Source organism: Oryctolagus cuniculus, chromosome 7 (genome assembly GCF_051225735.1).
Source record: "Oryctolagus cuniculus isolate XC-2025 breed Fujian yellow rabbit chromosome 7, ASM5122573v1, whole genome shotgun sequence".
NCBI lineage: Eukaryota > Metazoa > Chordata > Mammalia > Lagomorpha > Leporidae > Oryctolagus > Oryctolagus cuniculus.
The window spans coordinates 150,803,457-150,823,919 of NC_142873.1; the positions used below are offsets into that span (position 1 = coordinate 150,803,457).

The 20,463-nt window shown below is 41.5% G+C and overlaps 1 protein-coding gene across 50 annotated transcripts in view; it reads left to right on the forward strand.

The window, feature by feature from the left end:
- The window catches only part of EIF4G3 (eukaryotic translation initiation factor 4 gamma 3), a 376,646-nt gene that overhangs the window by 345,838 nt on the left and 10,345 nt on the right, over window positions 1-20,463 (forward strand). For 49 of the 50 annotated variants that reach the window (XM_089301376.1, XM_089301377.1, XM_089301378.1 and 46 more), the window contains 4 exons: window positions 4,254-4,379; window positions 5,236-5,317; window positions 8,082-8,180; window positions 16,502-16,648. In XM_089301376.1, coding sequence (XP_089157502.1) covers window positions 4,254-4,379; window positions 5,236-5,317; window positions 8,082-8,180; window positions 16,502-16,648 — 454 coding nt within the window. The remainder of the gene's footprint in view (window positions 1-4,253; window positions 4,380-5,235; window positions 5,318-8,081; window positions 8,181-16,501; window positions 16,649-20,463) is intronic. The other variant, XM_089301380.1, reaches the window with a different exon arrangement.

The window sequence follows — 20,463 nt, forward strand, 5'->3', positions numbered from 1 at the left end:
TTCCTCTAGGTCTCCCACATTGGTGGCAGGGGCCCAAGTACCTGGGACATCTTCTCTGCTTTTCTCAGACTATCAGCAGGGAACTGGATCAGAAGCAGAGCAGCCCAGGCACAACCAGTGCCCATGTGGGATGCCAGCATTGCAGGTGGCAGCTTTACCTGCTATGGCACAAAGCCAGCCCCACAATTTAATTCTTCTCAGTGTAATGCTGATCTCTTATCCCACTCAGAGACTCTCCTTTCCCCACTGTTTATTCTTACCGTTCTTGCTGGAAATCAATTAAGTATAAATTCATAGTTTCTTTCCTTTTTTAAAAAAATAAAGATTATTTATTGATTTGAAAGGCAGAGGGAAAGAAGAGATCTTCCATCTGCTGGTTCACTCCTCAGATGGCTGCATAGCCATGGCTGGGCCCGGACGTAGCCAGGAGCCTGGAACGCTTTTCTGGGTCTTCACCTGGGGCCAGGTACCCAAGCACTTTGTCCCATCCTCTGCTGCACATTCTCAGGGGACTGGATCAGAAGTGGAGCAGCCAGGACTCAAAACGGTGCCCAAATGAGATGCTGACCTTGCAGGGCCAGCTGAACCCACTGCTCCACGACACCGGCTCCTTTTTCTGGACTTTCTATCTTGTTCCTTTGTTTGATACGTCTTTTTCTTAGGTCAGTCCCATGCTGTTTTGATTACAATTACTTTATAATATATTTTGAAATCAAAATTCAGGATCTTTTATGGTTCCATGCGAAAAATACATGGGAATTTTGACAGGGATAGCATCGAAGCTGTAGATTCACAGATCATGATTAGGCAGGCCCTATTGATTCAGCCTCTGGTGATGTTGTTCTTGCTGGCAAAGTCTCAAGGTGGCACGGCCATCACGTAGGTAGTATAGACATTTTAGCAATGTTAATTCTTGCAATCCATGAGCACAAGATATTTTTCCTTTTAATTGTGTTTAATTTCTTTCATCAATTTTTTTAACATTTCCAGTACATGATAGCTCTTCCATCTCCTTGGTTAAAATTTATACTTAATAGGAGAGCATTTGTTTCAGAGGTTAACACGCCACGCAGATGCCTGCATCCCGCATCAGAGTCCCTGGGTTAAAGTCTCGGCTCTGCCCATTCCAGCTTTTGCTGATGCACATGCTGGAAGGCAGCAGCTGATAGCTCAAGTGCTGGGATCCCTGCCACGCATATGGGAGACCTGAAGGAAGTGCCAGGCTTCTGGCGTCAGCCTGACCCAACCCAGCTGTTGGCCAGCATTTGGGGAGTGAATCAAGCTGAACGCTCTCTGTCTCTCTCACTCTTTCTGTCTTTCAAATAAAGTGAAAATAAATAAATTTTTAAAAATCAAAGCTAAGTTGTGTTTTAGCTTTTGGAAATGGGATTATTTTCCTAATTTTTTTCTCAAATCATTTGTTATTAGTATCTAGATATGCTCTTGTTTTCTCTGCACAGTCTAATCAGTGTGATGATCACTGGTGCTGATTTTATCCATGTAGTCCATTGGCTGTGATGTGCTGCATACCAAGAGGCAAGGGTGTGTTGTGGCTTTGTTTCATTTGTCAGCCTGTAGAAAATGCATACTGTGCAAAGCATTGTTAGAGGCTACACAGTAGTGCAAAGACATAAAGACAAATGTCTATGAGCTTCTGTGCACCTAGGATTTTTTTTTTAATTTTACAAAAGGATTTAGGAACTATACACTTATAAAAATTAAGTCTTTTGGAGGTTTGCTCTGCCAAATGTCCCAGTGTGAACTGACTGACGAAGTAGAAAACAAGGCAAAAATATGTGTATCTTTTGTGGTAATACAAAATGAAAGTAACAGACCCATGGCGGAAAGACCAGAATAGCTACAATTGCCTCTTGGCTCATTAAACAGCTTAATGTACATCACTGGCCTACGGAACATGAATTGACAGAACCGAGTGATTAACCCAGAAATCCTGCAGTCCAGCCAGATTGCATACCTTCAGTGGCACATTAACTGAGCTGAAAGTGTGCACATAATGAGTGAAGAGTCAAATATGTGTTGTACAGCAAATAGACGTCAAATTCTGCAAGCTGTGAGGTCCGAAAATTAGCATTAAGGATTCGTGATAGCCAGAGTTAGATAATGGAATGGAGCTGCAAACTGCTTTGAAGTGGCAGGTTTAGAAAGGTGGCCCTCCCCGATGGTGGTGGCTCTTTTCAGGTTTCAAGTTTTCATGAAATGTAGGTCTCTGGGCTGAGTGGCACACTCTAACTGGAATCTACAGTAGAAAAGCAGAAATTGTCCAAATACAATGATCTAAAAGGATTTGAATACAAATAGCACCTGCTTTTCATTGCTTCATTCGTCTCTCCCTTGGTGTTTCCATAGTGGTTAGTGAAGCCAAGTATTTTTTCATGTACCTATTGACCATTTATTTGTATTTCTTCTTTTGAGAAATGTCTGTTCAGGTCCTTTGCCCACCTTTTTTTTTTAAAGATTTATTTATTTGAGAGGCAGAGAGAAAGGTCTTTCATCTGCTGTTTCACTCCCTAGTGGGCCACAAAGGCCGGAGCTGCGCCGATCTGAAGCCAGAAGCCAGGAGCTTCTTCCAGGTCTCCCACGTGGGTGCAGGAGCCCAAGGACTTGGGGCCATCTTTCACTGCTTTCCCAGGCCATAGCAGAGAGCTGGATCAGAAGTAGAGAAGCTGGAACTCGAACCAGCACCCATATGGGATGCCAGCATTGTAGGTGGCAGCTTTAACCACTACGCCATAGCACCCTCCTCATTGCCCACATTTTTAATCAAATTTTTTTTCTTGCTTTTGAGTTGTTTGACTTGAAATTATGTTTAGGTCTCCAATAGTTAAATTCGGATTTGTTTCTATACTTTTTAATATGCTATATGTTAGAATAACTAACAAAATCTTAAACTATTTGTTTATACTTTTTTTTTTAAAGATTTATTCATTTGAAAGACCAGAGACAGGGAGAAGTTTGTCTCCATCTGCTGGTTCACTCCCCAAATAGCTGCAACAGCCAGGACTGGTCCAGCAGAAGCCAGGGGCGAGAAACTCCATCCAGATCTCCCACATGGGGGCAAGGGCCCAGTGTCTGCTGCCTTCCCAGGCACATTAACAAGAAGCTGGATCTTCGGAAGGGGAGTAGCTTGGACTCGAACCAGCACTCCCATATGTGATGCCACTCTGCCAAGCAATGGCTTAAGCCCCTAATTTGTACTCTTGAATGAATAGCTATGATTCTCAGCCCTAATAAAACTATGGAGCTTTTGTTATTTGTCTTTCCAAATTATATTTCATTCCCAAACTTTACACTGAGAAATGTTTATACTTCATAGCGCAAAAACCCAAAACCATTAACTTTCTTTTTAAAGGTATAATAGTTTATAGCATGTAGTAGTAGTAGTGTTAATAATGTGTCAAACTCTTTTATATCCATCTAGTTTATTTCTTGATAAGATATTCAATGATGAGGATTTTTGTCTTTTTTACTCATTTTTATTTTATTTGTGAGGCAGACAGAAAAAAAGAAACAAACAGAGAGTACTCCCATCCCCTGACCCACTACCCAAATGCCTGGGGCTGGGCCAGGCTGACATCTGGAGCTTGGAACTCAATCCAGGCTCCCTCTCATCCCCATGAATGGCAGGGCCCTAACCACTTGAACCCTCACGTGCCAACTCCCAGGATTTTCATTAGGAGGAAGCTGGAATTAGGAACAGAGTTAGGTCTCAAATCCAGACTCTTAAGTATGGCATATGAGTATCCTAACCAGTGTTCTACCACCCGGTCAGACACTTGCTGCGTTTTTCTCTTGTGTCTGGTCTGCCATGGAAGTGTCTTGTCAGTGCCTCTGAGGTTATCATATTCTACTGTGTCAAGGATTCTTTGTAGATTTGGAGTAAAATTGGATCGCCATTCCCCCAGAACCTTACGTGTCTGTCTGTTTTCATCATTTAACTTAAAGGTCACTTCCATACAGAGGTATTTTCTGACTACCCTGTGGTCCCATAGCTTGTATTCTTCAGAGTATATTGCCATGTTTGCAAGTATGCTTTTGTCTATTCCATTTTTTTTCTCTTCCAGACTAATACAAAATTTAAGAAAACAGTTGATTGGTTACTGGTTGTGTTATGCCTAGGCCAGTGCCTAACATAGTGGGTTAATATACATTGGTTGCTTGATTTTTGATATCTTCATTTAATCTTAACTTTTGAATTACATTTACATGTTAATGTTTTCCCTGCTGTTTTTCAGTTTCTCAGAAACCTTAGAATTAGCAGATGACATGGCCATTGATATTCCCCATATTTGGTTGTACCTTGCTGAACTGGTTACCCCCATGTTAAAAGAAGGCGGAATCTCCATGAGAGAACTTATTGTGTAAGTTATCCTTGTTGCATGTATATCAAGTTCATTTGACACAAAACTCATCAGCCAGCTGTCTGGCATAGTGCCTCCCCCTTACTGCCCTTGGAGCCTGGTGTCTGCAGCCAGTGACTCTTTTAGACCTCTGATTTTACTGAAAAGACATGACATTATACTAAAGCTCTAGTGGAGACCACGTGACAATATGTAGTCTATAGACCGTAGCAGTTAACTGTAGCAATGTCCCCAGAATCATATAACTGGAAGATGATTCTCTCTGGAAACTTAATGTTACTCTGACTTTTTGTTTGTCATTACTCCAATACTATAAGAAGTTACATCCTCACAATGTAGCCTGTCAGACTGTGGCACCCACATACCACATGCTCATGATTCTAATCAAAGGAACTGAGCTCTCAGACATTCCTAGATTTGGACATGAGTGGAGAACTGATGCTGCCTCCTATAGACCAGCAGTTGCCATACTTTGTTCAAAACATTAGTGTTTCTCTCAACAACTGTGTATGTAGTCAGATTCTGCACACACTGTGTTCCTTTTCTGTGACATTCACAAAACATACTGCAGAACATTAAAGATGATGAGAATCTTAGGGTACAACAAAGCACAAATATAAATCCTGGAGTCCCCTTTAGCTTCTCCGTGAAGCATAAGGTGAGCTGCTAGTTTCTGAACTCCCCAAAACAGTGTAGACCACGTCCCGGAGGCTTGCTGCTGCTATCTGGATGGCATGGAATGTGTGGGGTATTTTGTTTTGTTTTTTTCGGTGGTGGGGGGAGCACATATTGTTTACCTGCTGTTCTAGAACAGAGAACTTCAGAAGTACTTAATCTCTGTTCCTATCTTTTACAGAGAATTTAGCAAACCTTTACTTCCTGTTGGAAGAGCTGGGGTCTTGCTTTCTGAAATATTGCACCTTCTATGCAAACAAATGGTGAGTGTTAAACTGTGTGTCAGACTCAGCAGCATGCTAGCCAGGGCAGTGGTCCTGATCCTGCACTCTCTGTGAATAGCATATCTCTGTGCAAGTAACTCCATCTCCTTTTATCCTCTGAAGAAAAGAGTAAGGTCTCCGCTTCAACCTAGCCTCTTTCTGAGGTATATTTGTCCTGTTGACTAATATCTTGAGAAAGAACTGTCTAATCTCACCTAAATTTGGTAAATTCTAAATAATTTCAAAAGTATGTTTTATTTGCTGTTGGTAATTTTGTCTTCTCTTAAAACAAAATGGCTCTACTATTTATCCTTTCCAGTAAGTTTCAGTAAAAACTAACCTGCTTTTTCAGAGTAAGGATAATCATAAATAGTCTTATTTTGGCATCATAGGCTGGTAATCTAATTAGAAATGGGTGGCACCAATGATTCCACAGGATGAGATTCTAAAGTTAAATTTATTTGAATTTTTTTAAGATCTCTTTTTTTTTTTATTTGAAAGGCAGAGTTACAGAGAGGCAGAGAGAGAGACAGAGAAAGAAAGAGAGAGGGAGGGAGGTCAGTCTTCCATCCTCTGATTCACTCCCCAGATGGTCACAATGGCCAGAGCTGAGCCAATTCGAAGCCGGGAGCCAGGAGCCAGGAGCTTCTTCCAGGTCTCCCATGTGGGTGCAGGGGCCCAAGGACTTGGGCCATCTTCTACTGCTTTCCCAGGCCACAGCAGAGAGCTGGACTGGAAGTGGAGCAGCTAGGATTCAAACTGATGCCCACATGGGATGCCGGCACTGCGGGTGACAGCTTTACCTGCTACACCACAGCATCAGCCCCAAATTTATTTTAGCTTAATAAATATTTACCATACAATACTGTATACTAGCTTGTCAGCTTCAAGAATCTATAGAAAAAAGTATCTAAGCCATAATTTCTTTCTTTCTTTTTCTTTCTTTTTTTTTTTTTTTTAATTTGAGAGGCAGTGAGACAGAGAGCTATCTCCCGTCCACTGATTAACTTCCCAAATGCATGCAACAAGCTATGGCTGGGCTGGACTGGAGCCGAAGCTGCAGTCCAGGACTTCAGTCCACATCTCCCATGTGGGTGGCAGGAACCCGATTACTTGAGCCATCGCTGCTGCCTTCACGTGTTTACATTAGCACAAAGCTGAAGTCAGGAGCCAGCATTGGGAATCAAACCCATGTGCCCCAGTGTGGGACATAGACCATAACTTGTGTCAACCTCTAGACTAAATGCTCACCCCTAAACCTACAATGTCAAGAGTGTGGGAGTGCTCTACTAGAGGTCTAAGAGGTTTGGGGAATTGTGGCATTACAAAGAAGATGAGAGATATCAAAACAAAATAGAATTCACAGTGAAGATTCTAGAGTGATTTCTGACTTAATTCAAACCTGAATCAAAAGTACTAGGGTGATTATTTCAATTTTTTTAAAAGATTTATGTATTTATTTGAAAGAGTTACTGAGAAAGAGAGAAGACAGAGAGAGAGGTCTTCCATCCGCTGGTTCACTCCCCAAATGGCCACAATGGCCAGGTCCAGGCCAAGCCACACCAGGAGGCAGGAGCTTCTTCCAGGTCCCCCACTTGGGTGCAGGGACTCACAGACTTGAGCCATCTTCCACTGCTTTCTCAGGTGTATTAGCAGGGAGGTGGATCAGAAGTGCAGCAGCCAGGACTCAAACAGCTCCCATATAAGATTGCCAGCACTATAGCAGCAGCTTAATCTACTGTGCCACAGCACCAGCCCGTATTTCAATCTTTTATAGGCATTCATTAAAAATAAAAAATTCATTGCTTCATTTCTCCCTCTGAACTTAGAATTCTTACTCCATATGTGAAATCATTTTCATAGAAAGATGCGCTAAATAGCCTCATCCCTTGTTCCAATTAATTATCTAATTGTTAATAATATTATTTGCTTAATGGCACTAGAATTTTTACTGAACTCTAGTCTTTATGTTCAAATTTCCTTTATTTCCTGTCTACTTAACTTCAGTCTTTATTTACAACTCAAATGCTTGTTAGCTTTTTATTTGTAGATACAGAATGCAAATTTCTATTTCTAAATGATACCAGATTCTCACAGCCTGAGTTCAAATTCTGGCTCCACCATGTGATCAGCTGCTATGCTTGGGAGAAGTGTCCTGTAAAATACAGTTGACCTCTGTAAAATGCCTGCAAGATGACAACCACAACCCAAAGCCATGCATTTTCCCTTCTTCTGTGACTCTGTTCAGACAGTGGACTTGTGTACTTTCTCCCATTTTTTTCAAGTTGTCTCAACTTCACACTTCTTGCCTTTGCAACACTTCTCATTCCTGGTTCAGGAGCAGCAAGGACCTTAGGCATTCTCCCACCGGGCAGTATAATCATGATCTGCTGTGGAGATGGATGCCAGGGAGGCTGCTGAGTGACTTTGATGGCAGATATGTGCGGAGCTATCTAGGAAAAGGGATACTATCACATGTATAGACTCTGTGTTGTGGTGATTCTGTTCATAACTGGCTTGCACTTTCTACCAGTCATCTGGCAAATGAGTCATTGACCCTTAAGCAGCTGTAGTTAAGTCATCACCATTATACTTACATGCAGCCAGGCATCTCAGTCTGATAGTCAAGACTCCTGAGAGATCAACTTCACATCAACAGGGAAAAGTGTGATTTGTAGGGTTCCGTTCTCTTGACTTCAAGCAGGCCCTTTCTTCTTCCTCTTCCAATGTGAAAGTAAATGGATTGGACTTACCTTTGTTTTAGAGCCATAAGAAAGTGGGAGCCTTGTGGAGGGAGGCTGACCTCAACTGGATGGACTTTTTACCAGAAGGGGAAGATGTACATAATTTTCTCTTGGAGCAGGTGAGTGAGAACAAGGCTTGCATTCTCCTGTTTAATATAAATTGGTCTATTTTATGAGAGGAAGTGATGGCAGTGTCATTAGTATTCCAGTCATTAACATTATCTGAATCGTGGTCAAGATGTCATTTTATGTTCATGGTTTTTGGATTTTTTTTGGTGGGTGATGGGTTGGATATTAGATTTTATTTGAGAGATAGAGAAAAAGAGAGCTCCCATCCACTGTTTACTACCCGAATGCCTGCAATGGCTGGGATTGGACCAGTGCTGAAGCCTGGAGCCAGGAACTCAATACAGGTCTCCCGTTGAAGGGCAGGAACCCAGTTACCTGAGCCATCACTGCCTCCCAGGGTCTGCATTAGTGGAGTTAGAATCAGGAGCCAGAGCACCCCAGTTTGGACTCAAGATGTGTCTTACCCACTGGGCCACACACCTGCCACTGTGTTCCTGCTTACAGGCCTGTCCAACTGCATGGTCATTAGAAGATGGATTCAAAATAAAAGAAGGGGCCAGTGTTGTGTCACAGCAGGTTAAGCCACTGCTTGGAATACCCACATCCCATAATGGAGTGTCAGTTCAAGCCCCAGTTGCTCTGCTTCTGATCCAGCTTCCTGCCAATATTGCTGGGAGATGATGGCTCAAGTACTGACACCCATGTGGGAGACCCATTTGGAGTTCCTGGCTCAAGGCTTCAGCCTGGCCCAGCCCTGGCAGTTGCAGCCATATGAACCAACAGTTGGGCAATCTGTACCTCTCTCTGTTACTCTGCCTTTCAAATAAATAAATAATTTTTAAAAAGTCATATCATTTGAAATTTTTTTAAAAATATTTTAGGGGCTGGTGTTGTGGCATAGTGGGTTAAGCCACAGCCAAAGACAACAGCATTCTATTTGGGCACCAGTTTGAGTCCTGGCGTCCCCGCTTCTGATCCAGCTCCCTACTGGTGTGCTTGGGAAAGCAGCAGAGGATGGCCCAGGTACTTGGGTCCCTGCACCCATGTGGGAGACCCAGATAAAGCTCATGACTCCTAGCTTCAGATTGGCCCAGCTCCAGCTGTTGCAGCCATTTGGAGAGTGAACCAGCTGGGTAGAAGATCTTGCTCTGTCTGACAGCAAATGGAAGTTTTCCCCCTCCCCCTCCCCCTCCCCCTCCCTCTCCCCCTCCCCCTCCGCCTCCTCCTCTGCCTTTCCCTCTCTGTAACTCTGCCTTTCAAATAAATAAACCTTTTTTAAAGAAACTTTAAAAGATTGAATCACACTTTGACAACCAGCTGTGTGTCTCAGTAAATCAGAAGTGAAATCAATTATTAAGGCAGAAATACAGGAACTAAAGTCATGAGCCTCTGATCCCCGAGAGCAGGCAGAAGCAACAAGAAGTCATTCTGTGATTAAAGCAGCGCAGACGCTCCCTCCATGGTAGAGGATCAGCAGCAAGCCCACCACTTGAAATTCTGAAGATGCGTAAGTGCAAGAAATAGACAGTTTTACAAGCCAGAACTTAACTAGCCTGCCTGTTGGTTAGTAATTAGATCCACAAAGCAGAGTCCCCATAATTGATCCAGTCTGATCTTAAACAGGGAATTGTGGGAGGTCAAAGGAAAGCATAAAACTATCAAACTGAGAAAAATGACAGAAATAAATCAGAATTCTGAAAATGACTCCGTTAAATCAAAATCCTAAAACATAGGAGGGGAACTGAAGCTAAGGTTGCCAACAAAATTAGTAGTAAGGAGAGAAAAAAAACTAGGTAAAAGGAAAAAATGAAATCTAAAAATTGCTATTTTTAAAGAATTTATTTTTATTTGAAATGCATAGTGACAGAGAGAGAAAGAGAGGAAGAGGGATCGTCCATCTGCTGGTTCACTCCCAAAATAGCTGCAATAACTGGGGCTGAGCCAGGCAAAAGGCAGGCAGGCACCTGGAAGTCCATCTGAGTCTCGTGTAGGTGGCAGGGACCTAAGTGTTTGGGCCATCTGCTGCTGTCTTCCCAGGCACGTCAGCAAAGAGCTGAATCAGAAGCAGAGCAGCAGGAAGTTAAACTGGCCCTCTACATGATATGTTGACACCACAGGTTACCCACTGTGCCACAATGCCAGCCCCTAAAAATGACTTTAAAGTATATTATTCTGAATACTTATATTAGTTTGCTGTGTATTTTGGCTGTATTCTAGACACACTAAAGAACATTTCTTTCTCAATCTAATTCTACATTTAAAATAAGTAAATAAATACATCTTTTAAAAAAAATACCTTGCACAAAACATAATTTCTGATGCATTCCTGGCCTATGAAGTCAAGTGCATGAGAACAAGCAGAAGATAAATGGTACCCAAAGACTTGAGGTAGTAGAATTTTTACTCAGAATATAAAACAACACTCTAAAAAAAGAGAATCACCAAATGAGCCAACAACAAGAGTCTAATCAAAATACCTGGAGAGCCCTGGGGAGAAAAAAACTAGGTAAGATTTATGAGATGTGAGACCTGGAGGATTGAATGAGAGTCTCATTGAACCCCAGGAAAAAAATGAAAATGAATGGAAAACAAGCAGTGTTTGAAATGACAGTGGCTAAGATTTTTTTGGAACAGATAAAATACATGAATCTATAATGAACCATCCATATATGCCATGCAGGCTGGTTATATTTTAGTGAAATTGCATCATACTAAAGACAAAAGATTTCAAAGAAACTAGAAATAAGAAGTCTTCCACCCTCTGAAAAAAACAGACTGCAATAGCAACACGAAAGCCAGAAGCTGGTGGAATAATCAGAGTGCTGAGAGAATAGCAGTCCGTCTGGAATTGTCTCCTCAGCCACAGTAGCCAGCAAGAATGAAGGCAGCGCACACTGAGAAATTCAGGAATGTGATTCTCAGTCACCTACGGATCAAGGGAGAAGCAGAACAGATACTAGAAAAATACTCGAATCATATGAAAGTGGAAACACAGCAAATCAAAATGTGTGAGATGCAACCAGAGCTGGACTTACAGGGAAATGGTTATCATGGTTATCACTGAAGCATCTGTGCTTAGAAAATAATAAGTCACAAATCAGAGACCTCAGCTTCAGTCTTAAGAAATTAGGAAAAAAGTAACAGCAAATGAAAGTCAAAGAATATATTAAAAAAGGAAATAATAAAGTTCACGTTAAAGATCAGTGAAACGGAAGACAATAGAGGAAGATCATTAGAGTCAAAAGCTTTTTTTTTTTATAAGTTCTCAACAAAAAAACTACAAACCATAGCATCATTGAAGTACAGTTCATAGCAGTGGGTGTTGTGGCACAGCAGGTTATGCCTCTGTTTGAGGTGCCCATATCCCATATTGTGGTGCAGATTCGAGTCCTGGTTACTCTGCTTCTGATCCAGCTTCCTGCCAATGCACTGGGAGGCAACAGATGATGGCTTAAGCACTTCAGTTCCTGCCAATCATGTGAGAGACCGGGATGGAGTTCCTAACTCTCAGCTTCATCTCAGTGCAATCTTTCCTATTGCTGCCATCTTGGGAATGAATCAGCAGATGAAAGATCTCTTGCTCTCTCTCTCTCTCTCTCTCTCTCTCTCTCTCTCTCTTTCTCTGTGTCTCTCTCTTACACACACATATTATCTCTTTCAAACAAAACATGAAGCAGAATGGTTCATTCACAGGAAGAAAAACTAATAGAAAACAACACAGGGCAAGCCTACATTAATGTTCTTAAATGTGCTTATAAATTGTTGAAGGAACCATGGACAAAGAGCTAAAGGAAATCGGGAGAATGATTATGAACAAATAGGGACTGTCAGTAAAGGCGTTTGGCACAGTGGTGAGGTTACCACGTGGGACACCTGCATCCTGTATCAGGAGTGCCTGGTGGAGTCTGTCTCCTCTGCTTCCAATCCAGCTTCCTGGATGTGCACTTTGTCAGGCAGCAGGTGATGGCTCAAAAATTTAGGGCCCTGCCACCCACTTGGGAGACCCAGATGAAGTTTCTGGGCTCCAGGCTTTAATCTAGCCCCTCTCTGACTGTTGTGGCATTTAGGAAATGAAGCAGCAGATGGAAGATCCCGGTCTGTCTCTTCTGTCTCTCAAATAAAATAAAAATAAATAATAATTTTAAAAAGAAAAATAAGAATTATAACAAGAAAATAAATAGCAGTTCTCAAGTTTAAAATGTATGATGGCTGAAGTGAAAAATTACCTAGGGAGATTCATCAGAAGATTTGAACAATTGAGGAAAGAATCAACAAACTTGAAGATGGAGAATTGAAATTGTTCATTCTGAGGAATAGAAAGAAAAAAAGAATCAAGAAAAATGTACAGAACCTAAGGAACCTATGAGACACCATCATTCATAACAACTTACACATATTATGGGGTCTCAGAGAAGACAAAGATAAGGGAAAGAAAAATATTCAAGAACATAGTGACTGGAAACTTCCCAAGATTTAAAGAAAAGACATGAATTTATATGTCCTGGAATGTCAATAAATTCCAACAAGGATAAATTTTTCTGAGATCCCTGCCATGGCATATATATAGGGAGAGAGAAAATAAATATTTTTAAAAGATTTGTTTATTAATTTGAAAGGCAGAGTTAAAGAGAGGCAGAGAAAGAGAGAAGTCTTCATCCACTGGTTCACTCCCGAAAGGGCCGCAACAGCCAGAGCCAGGGCCGATCTGTAGCCAGGAGCCAAGAGCTTCTGGGTCTCCCATGCAGGTGCAGGTGAAGGTGAGCAGTCTTCTACTGCTTTCCCAGTACCTAGCAGAGAGCCGAATTGGAAGTGGAGCAGCCGGGTCTCGAACTGGCGCACATATGGGATACCAGCACTGCAAGTGACAGTTTTACCCATGTGCCACAGTGCCGACCCTCCTATGTGATTTTAAAAGTAAAGTCACAAAATAATAAGTCTCTGTTAATATGCAGTATATAAAGATATAATTTATGACCCCAAAAAACCTCAGAAAGATTGTTCCACATATGATTACCATATGACTCTGCAATTCTGTTTCTAGGTATATAGTGAAGAAAAATGAAACTATATGACATCTTGTATCAATGTGAGATAAACCTAGATTCAGATTTCCATTTTCTACCACTTAATATGTGAGTTTAAGTATTAACATTTTTTAAAAGATTTTTATTTATTTATTTAATTGAGAGGCAGAGTTACAGAGAGGCAGAGAGAGAGAGAGAGTTCTTCCATGTACTGGTTCACTCCCCCAAATGGCCACAGTGGCCAGAGTTGGGCCAATCCAAAGCCGGAAGCCAGAAGCTTCTTCCAGGTCTCCCATGCAGGTGCAGGGGCCCAAGGACTTGGGCCATCTTCTACTGCTTTCCCAGACCATAGCAGAGAGCTGGATTGGAAGTGGAGCAGCCAAAACTTGAATCAGTGCCCTTATGGGCTTTACCCACTACTCCAGGGTGCCAGCCCAAGTATTAACTTTTATTCTTAGATTCCTCACCTATAAAATGCTAATAATGCCTATCTTGTAGAACTTTTGTGGAAATTAAAATGATTACTAAGCTTACAGAGGTTCTCAATAAATTATGGGGGTAGGTGTTTGGCTTAGCAAGTAAAATGCTCCTAGGGGATACCCACATCCCATCTCCCAACAGCTGAGCTCATATATGTCCCTGCTCCAGATTCCTGATTCTGGATAATGCACACCTAGGAGGCAGCACTGATGCCTCAAGTGGGGTCCCTGCCTTCATGTCAGATCAGCCTAGATTCAGATTTCAGTTTTCTGCCGCTGAATATGTGACTTCATGTATTAACTTGACTTTTCTAAGTCTTAGCCCTCATGAGAGATAGGGATTGCATCCCCGGCTCTGGGCTTAAAGCGTGCTGAGCGTTCGGAGGGTGAACCAGCAGATGGGCACTGTCTCTCTATCTCTTCATCTCTATCTCTGTGTCTCTGCCTCTCAAAAATCTGAAGTTAGGGATGTAATTGTTCTAATAAAACTTTTTAAAAAGCATTCAAACCAGTGCGGCCTTTACAGCGTGGACTTCCGTGTCCTAACGTCCAGCTGTGACGCTCTTCTGGGAACCAGAGTGTCAGGCAAGGAGCCATGGAGAACACGTGTCGTCTGCAGAGTCAGAGCCGAGCCTTCCTGGTACCAAGTTCAGATGACTTCTGGAGAAACACAGGGGTTTTGAGAAATATTTCTCTCCAGCAACCAGTATAAACTTAAAAGCTCACCACTGACTCCTTTGATAGTGGCAAAGCCTTTTATGTTCCATTTTTTTCATATTTCATTAACAGTGTGCCTCATTTTGTTGTTAATTGCTGACAAATTATTTTTATGGATTTGGTAGTTGGTTAAACAGGTATTCTGTGTATGTATAGTAACACTTTGCTACATTAGAATTCATTTGAAGAATGTTTCAAGGTTGTGAAAAACCTGCTGCCCATTCACAAGAGTTTACAGCCATTGTGTTGTGCTTTTGTGTGTATATTGGAATGTGAAGGGTAGCATATTTAATTTACCAACATTGAATCAGAATAATTGCAGTACTGAAATGTTTCTAAAACTGTGTAGGCTTTGTTTTAAATCTTTGTCAAGGGGCCAGCACTGTGGCGCAGTGTGTTAACGCCCTGGCCTGAAGCACTGGCATCCCATATGGGCGCCAGTTCAAGACCCGGCTGCTCCTCTTCCGATCCAGCTCTCTGCTGTGGCTTGGGAAAGCAGTTGAAAGGACTTGGGCCCCTGCATCCATGTGGGAGACCCAGAGGAGGCTCCTGGCTCCTGGCTTCAGATCCGCGCAGCTCCAGCCTTTGTGGCCATCTGGGGAGTAAAGCATCAGATGGAAGACCTCCCTCCCTCTCTCCCTCTCTTCCTCTCTCCCTCTCTCCCTCTTTCCCTCTCTCTCTCTCTCTCTGTCTACCTCTCCTCTCTCTGTGTAACTCTTTCTAATAAGTAAATAAATAAATCTTTAAAAGTAAATAAATAAATAAATCTGTCAAACAAATTGATGGGAATTATATACTACTATACTTCTAATGATTATGTGCCTATTTTAAAATTTACATAATGTGAGTAGGTCAAACATCTGTTTATTTGATTTTTTTTAAGTTTTTTTTTTTATTAATTTATTTGAGAGGTAGAGTTACAGACAGACAGGGACAGACAGAGAGAGAGATCTTCCATCCACTGGTTCATTTCCCAGATGGCCACAATAGCCAGAGCTGAGCTGATCCAAAACCAGGAGCCTGGACTGTCTTCCGGTCTCCCACGCAAATGCAAAGGCCCAAGTACTTGGGCCATCTTCCACTGCTTTCCCAGGCCATAGCAGAGAGCTGGATCAGAAGAAGAGCAGAAAGGACACAAACTGGCACCTGTACGGGATGCTGGTGCTGCAGGCCAGGGCTCAGCCTGCTATGCCACAGCACCGGCCCTGATCATTGGTTTTAACCTTTGCCTATTTTCCTGCTGTACCGTGAGCTACTGACTTTTTATTTGTTGTCCTCTTTATTGCATGAAGACATTAAGTATTTGATTATAATATAAATTTAAAATGTTACCTCAAAAATAATAAATAAAGCATTAAGTTGGAAAAAAATCTGTATGGGGAAACATCATTTAGAAGATATTATGTAAGTGGTAGAAGCAAAACAGTGAGATACAAAGTTCAGAATTAAAGTGGGTTTACTTTGGTGATTGGGGGTAGGATATAGGAATATACAGAGTCTTTAGGGGAGTTGGAGAAAACCTGTATGAATAATCACTTAACATTTTATTCTTTATAGTTTTTCATAGTGAAATTTGATAAATCAAAGCTTACCCACATACCTCATTGTATTATACCATTGAAAGTTACCAATCATTTTGATTATAAACTTCTAAACTACTATATAAGAATTAAACAGTTATAGCATCATTTCTCATACTTGGATTCAGAATGGTCATGTGATATATGAAGGACTTAACAAAGGACTTAACAACAGCTTAGAGTGTTGACAACTGTTTTGTAATGACTCCAACACTAAGCCATAGTTTACAGAAAGGGGTTTAAATTGTACCCTTGCCTAGGGCTCTTACCCAGCCTAGAGACACATGTCATGACGGTGCAAGACTGCAGCTCAGAATGATTTTGATAGAAGCATAGCCACAGAGATCATTATAGTAGTGCTTCTTTTCTGCTTGTTTTCTAAGGAGAGTCAGAGATAGACAGAATGTGAAGTTGGAGGAGTGTTCAGAAGCATGATAGCGTCAGTCTTTTCAGAACCAGCGTTCTGATCGTTTTGATTCCACGCAAAGTAGAAGACATGGCCTGTGATTTTGTTTTCTCTCAGGATGTTGATAATGCTGAGTTTTATTAATATGTTAACATTTTGTTTCAGAGGCTGGACTTCATGGAGTCTGATAGTTCCTGGGTCTCTGAAGCACTTTCAAAGAAAGAACTCTCTGCTGAAGAGCTATACAAGCGACTCGAGAAACTCATCATTGAGGACAAAGCAAATGATGAGCAGATCTTTGACTGGGTAGAGGTATAAAGACTGCGTCACCACCCCGATAGCTGTGCAAGAAAATTCCTGTGGGAACTTCGCTGTCCACCTGTTCTATCCTTTTTCTCCATGGGCACTTTTAACCTTCATGAAGTTAGATTTTATTCGTATATTTCCATGTGCCTGAAACACTAAGGTTATTTTTCTATGTTTTTGATTCACAGGATTGTTTAAAGTTAAAATATCCAAACAGCCATCCCTCTGGTTTCTTGTTAGTATAGCATATGCTCCACATTTTACCATTCAGAAAGTTATGTTTCTTTCTGAATGTCCTCATATTTTAAATTCTGTCCTAGATAATATTAATAAGGAATATATAAATAATTATTATGAAATATGTTGGCTCACACTTTTGTATCAATGGCCCCTTGTGAAAATTTTAAATTTTATTTGTCTTATAGTCTGTGTTGATCATGTCTGTTTTAATGTTACTATAAGTTCTTTAAATAGTAATTCTAGTTTATGAATGATGTTTTATTTTTGCACATTTTTATGAGATCATAGAATAATCAGATTTGAATGGAAGCTCTGAAGAGCTGACCTCACCTCTCCCTCCTGTATAATCCTCCTTTACAGCCCTTTTACTGGGTTGAGAAATAGTGAAGCATCTGATGATTTTATCTTCCTGTCTTTTTTCCCCAAGGCCAACATGGAATAGTAAGTCTACTGTCCCACTTTAGTGGGAGCCTTTTAAATAACTGTAATTGCCTGTCATTGTATCCCTGTCTACCTTTCTATGTTCTTTTCATCCTTCCTTTTTAAAAATTTTTTAATTAATTTTAACAGCTTCAATATGGTTTGTAGATACAATTCTAAAAACATGATGGTGAGCTGCCAACAATTCTAAAAACATGATGGTGAGCTGGCACTGTGGCATAGCAGGTAAAGCTGCAGCCTGCAACACCAGAGGCCCACATGGGTGCCAGTTCCAAGTCCTGGCTGCTCCACTTCCCTTCTTGCTCCCTGCTAATGGCCTGGGAAAGCAGTGAAAGATGGCCCTGCACCCATATGAGAGACTCAGATGAAACTCCTGGCTATTGGCTTTGGCTTGGCCCAGTCCTGGCTGTTGCAGCCTTTTGGGTAGTGAACCAGAAACCTCTCTCTCTGTCTCTTCCCTGCCCCTTCTCTAATTCTGCGTTTCAATTAAATAAATGACTCTTTTTTTTTTTTTTTTTTGACAGGCAGAGTGAACAGTAAGAGAGAGAGAGACAGGGCGAAAGGTCTTCCTTTGCTGTTGGTTCACCCCCCAATGGCCTCTGCAGCAAGCGCGCCACGGTGATCCCAAGCCAAGAGCCAGGTGCTTCTCCTGGTCTCCCATGCAGGTACAGGGCCCAAGCACTTGGGCCATCCTCCACTGCACTCCCGGGCCACAGCAGAGAGCTGAACTGGAAGAGGGGCAACCAGGAAAGAATCAGGCGCCCCAACCGGGACTAGAACCCGGTGTGCCAGCACCACAGGCGGAGGATTAGCCTATTGAGCCGCAGCGCCAGCCAAATGAATCTCTTCTAAAAAAACATGATGATATTCTCTTCCTCCCTCCTACCTTCCTTTCTCCTCCCTTTTTTTACTTTAGAAATAACATTTCAGTGAAAAATTACAGTGAAGAAGACTTACTACTTCACCAAATAAGAAGTTTAGCGGGCCAGTACTGTGGCTCACTAGGCTAATCCTCTGTCTGAGGCGCCGGCACCCCAGGTTCTAGTCCAGGTCGGGGTGCCGGATTCTGTCCCGGTTGCTCCTCTTCCAGTCCAGCTCTCTGCTGTGGCCTGGGAGGGCAGTGGAGGATGGCCCAGGTGCTTGGGCCCTGCACCCATGTAGGAGACCAGGAGAAGCACCTGGCTCCTGGCTTCGGATCAGCGCAGTACGCTGGCCACAGCGGCCATTGGAGGGTGAACCAATGGAAAAGGAAGACCTTTCGCTCTGTCTCTCTCTCTCACTATCCACTCTGCCTGTCAAAAAAAAAAAAAAAAGTTTAGCAAGTAAAAAGCAAGACCCTAATTTACTGAGAATGTAGACAATGGCTATCAGTTGTGTCCATTTTGCTGCATATTGGAAATTCATATATTAGACTCTTGTCGGGTTGTTCTGATCCCAACATAGCCTGGATTTTCAACATCCATCTCAGAACGGCATGTGCAAACTCAGCATGACCACTGGTGTGTCCACTAGTGTGAGTCAGGAGGTTTATTGCAGATGTTATTTTAGAGTCTGTGCTTCTGGAAGTCGGACCACACTCAACACAGTTGCTTCTCAGTCATGCAGTACCTCTTCTTTTATGTTCTGTAGTTTAGTCATTTTTCTGTCATCCTGAACTTACTTGTCTGTTTGTTGAACCAAAAAAAAATTTTTAACATTTATTTCTGTTTATATTTGTCTTAATTTAGAACCTCTTTTAGTCTGAGGACATTATGGGTCCAACTGGATTGTAAAATTAGCTTAACATCTTTTTCATTTGCATCATCCATACGTTTCATTAACACACCTACCTTGGCCTCAACCAGGTTATGGGTGTGAATGTGTGAACCGGTAGGACCAAAGACAAAGCAGCATACCTTCAGGGGCCAGCACCAACCTCACCTCTGTGAACGCTCCAGCTTGTTGTTATTTGATGTCATTCTGCTGTCTAGTCCTCTTTTTCATCTTTCTTCTGATGGGTATCTGTTGTTAGCGAATTTGTCAAATGCCTTACTCGAGTCCAAAGAAGTTCTATCTGTTTGAGCTACAATGTGATAATTTAATCAGAAAGAAAGGATTAGTTTGCCATGACTTATTTTTCTAGTGTAACCATCTCTTTCCTAAAACTTGTAAGTCATTCATATTATAATTTGTTCTAGCATCTAGGATAAAAATTAGCATCAATTTTTTTAGCATCTTTATGATACCATATACCTTCTTTTCTGTTTTGGAAGTCAGGTTTGCATATTTTACATTATTCTCTTTCTCTGTAATTTTTCATAGATCACCATCATTTCAGTGTTTTGTCTTTTATATTCCCATGGATTGCAAAATAATGCTGTGTTAGGCTTCATTTTTTTAACAATATTTATTCTACATAGTGCATACCGACAGTTCATTATTCTTAAAGAAAAGGCAGAAAATAAATTTTACTGAAAATAAATTCTACTTAATAAAGATGACTTAAAAAAACAGAAATAAAAAGGTAAAAACCTAACAGTAACAGTTCACAGTACAGAGACATGCGTTCTTCTGTGTCTAATAGCATTATGTAAATATGTAAGTAGGACTTGCTTATCTATCCCAATTATCTGTTATTTAATCTTCTTTACAGTTTTCTTCAAGCCTTCTGTACTTTTTAATTTGAGAGAGAGAGAGAGCATGCATACGTGCACAGTCCAGTCCCCTGGTTCACTCCCCAGTTGCCTGCAATAGCTAGGACTGGGCCAGGACTGAAACCAAGAGCCAGGAATGAAATCCAGGTCTCCTGTGTGGGTTGCAGGAGCTGAGTTATTTGAGCCATCACTCCTGCCTTCCAGGGTCTGCATTAGTAGAAAATTGGAGCCAGAAATCAAAGCCAGGGCCTTGCAGTGTGGGGTGTGGGTGTCATCTAGGATAAACACCTGCTGCTGTTGCACTCTTGGATACCAGAAGTGAGAGTATGTAGCTCTGTTTGGTAAAAGAAATATGCAGTTTATTTCTTAAGAAACAAATGGTTTGGAATTACTATTACTGTTATTTCCTAGTTACATTTAGCTGATTTGTTTATTTTCTCAGACTGTGCTAAAAACTCTAATTCCTTGAAGATTTCAGGTGATATTCAGTGCTTTAAAAAGCTCTGT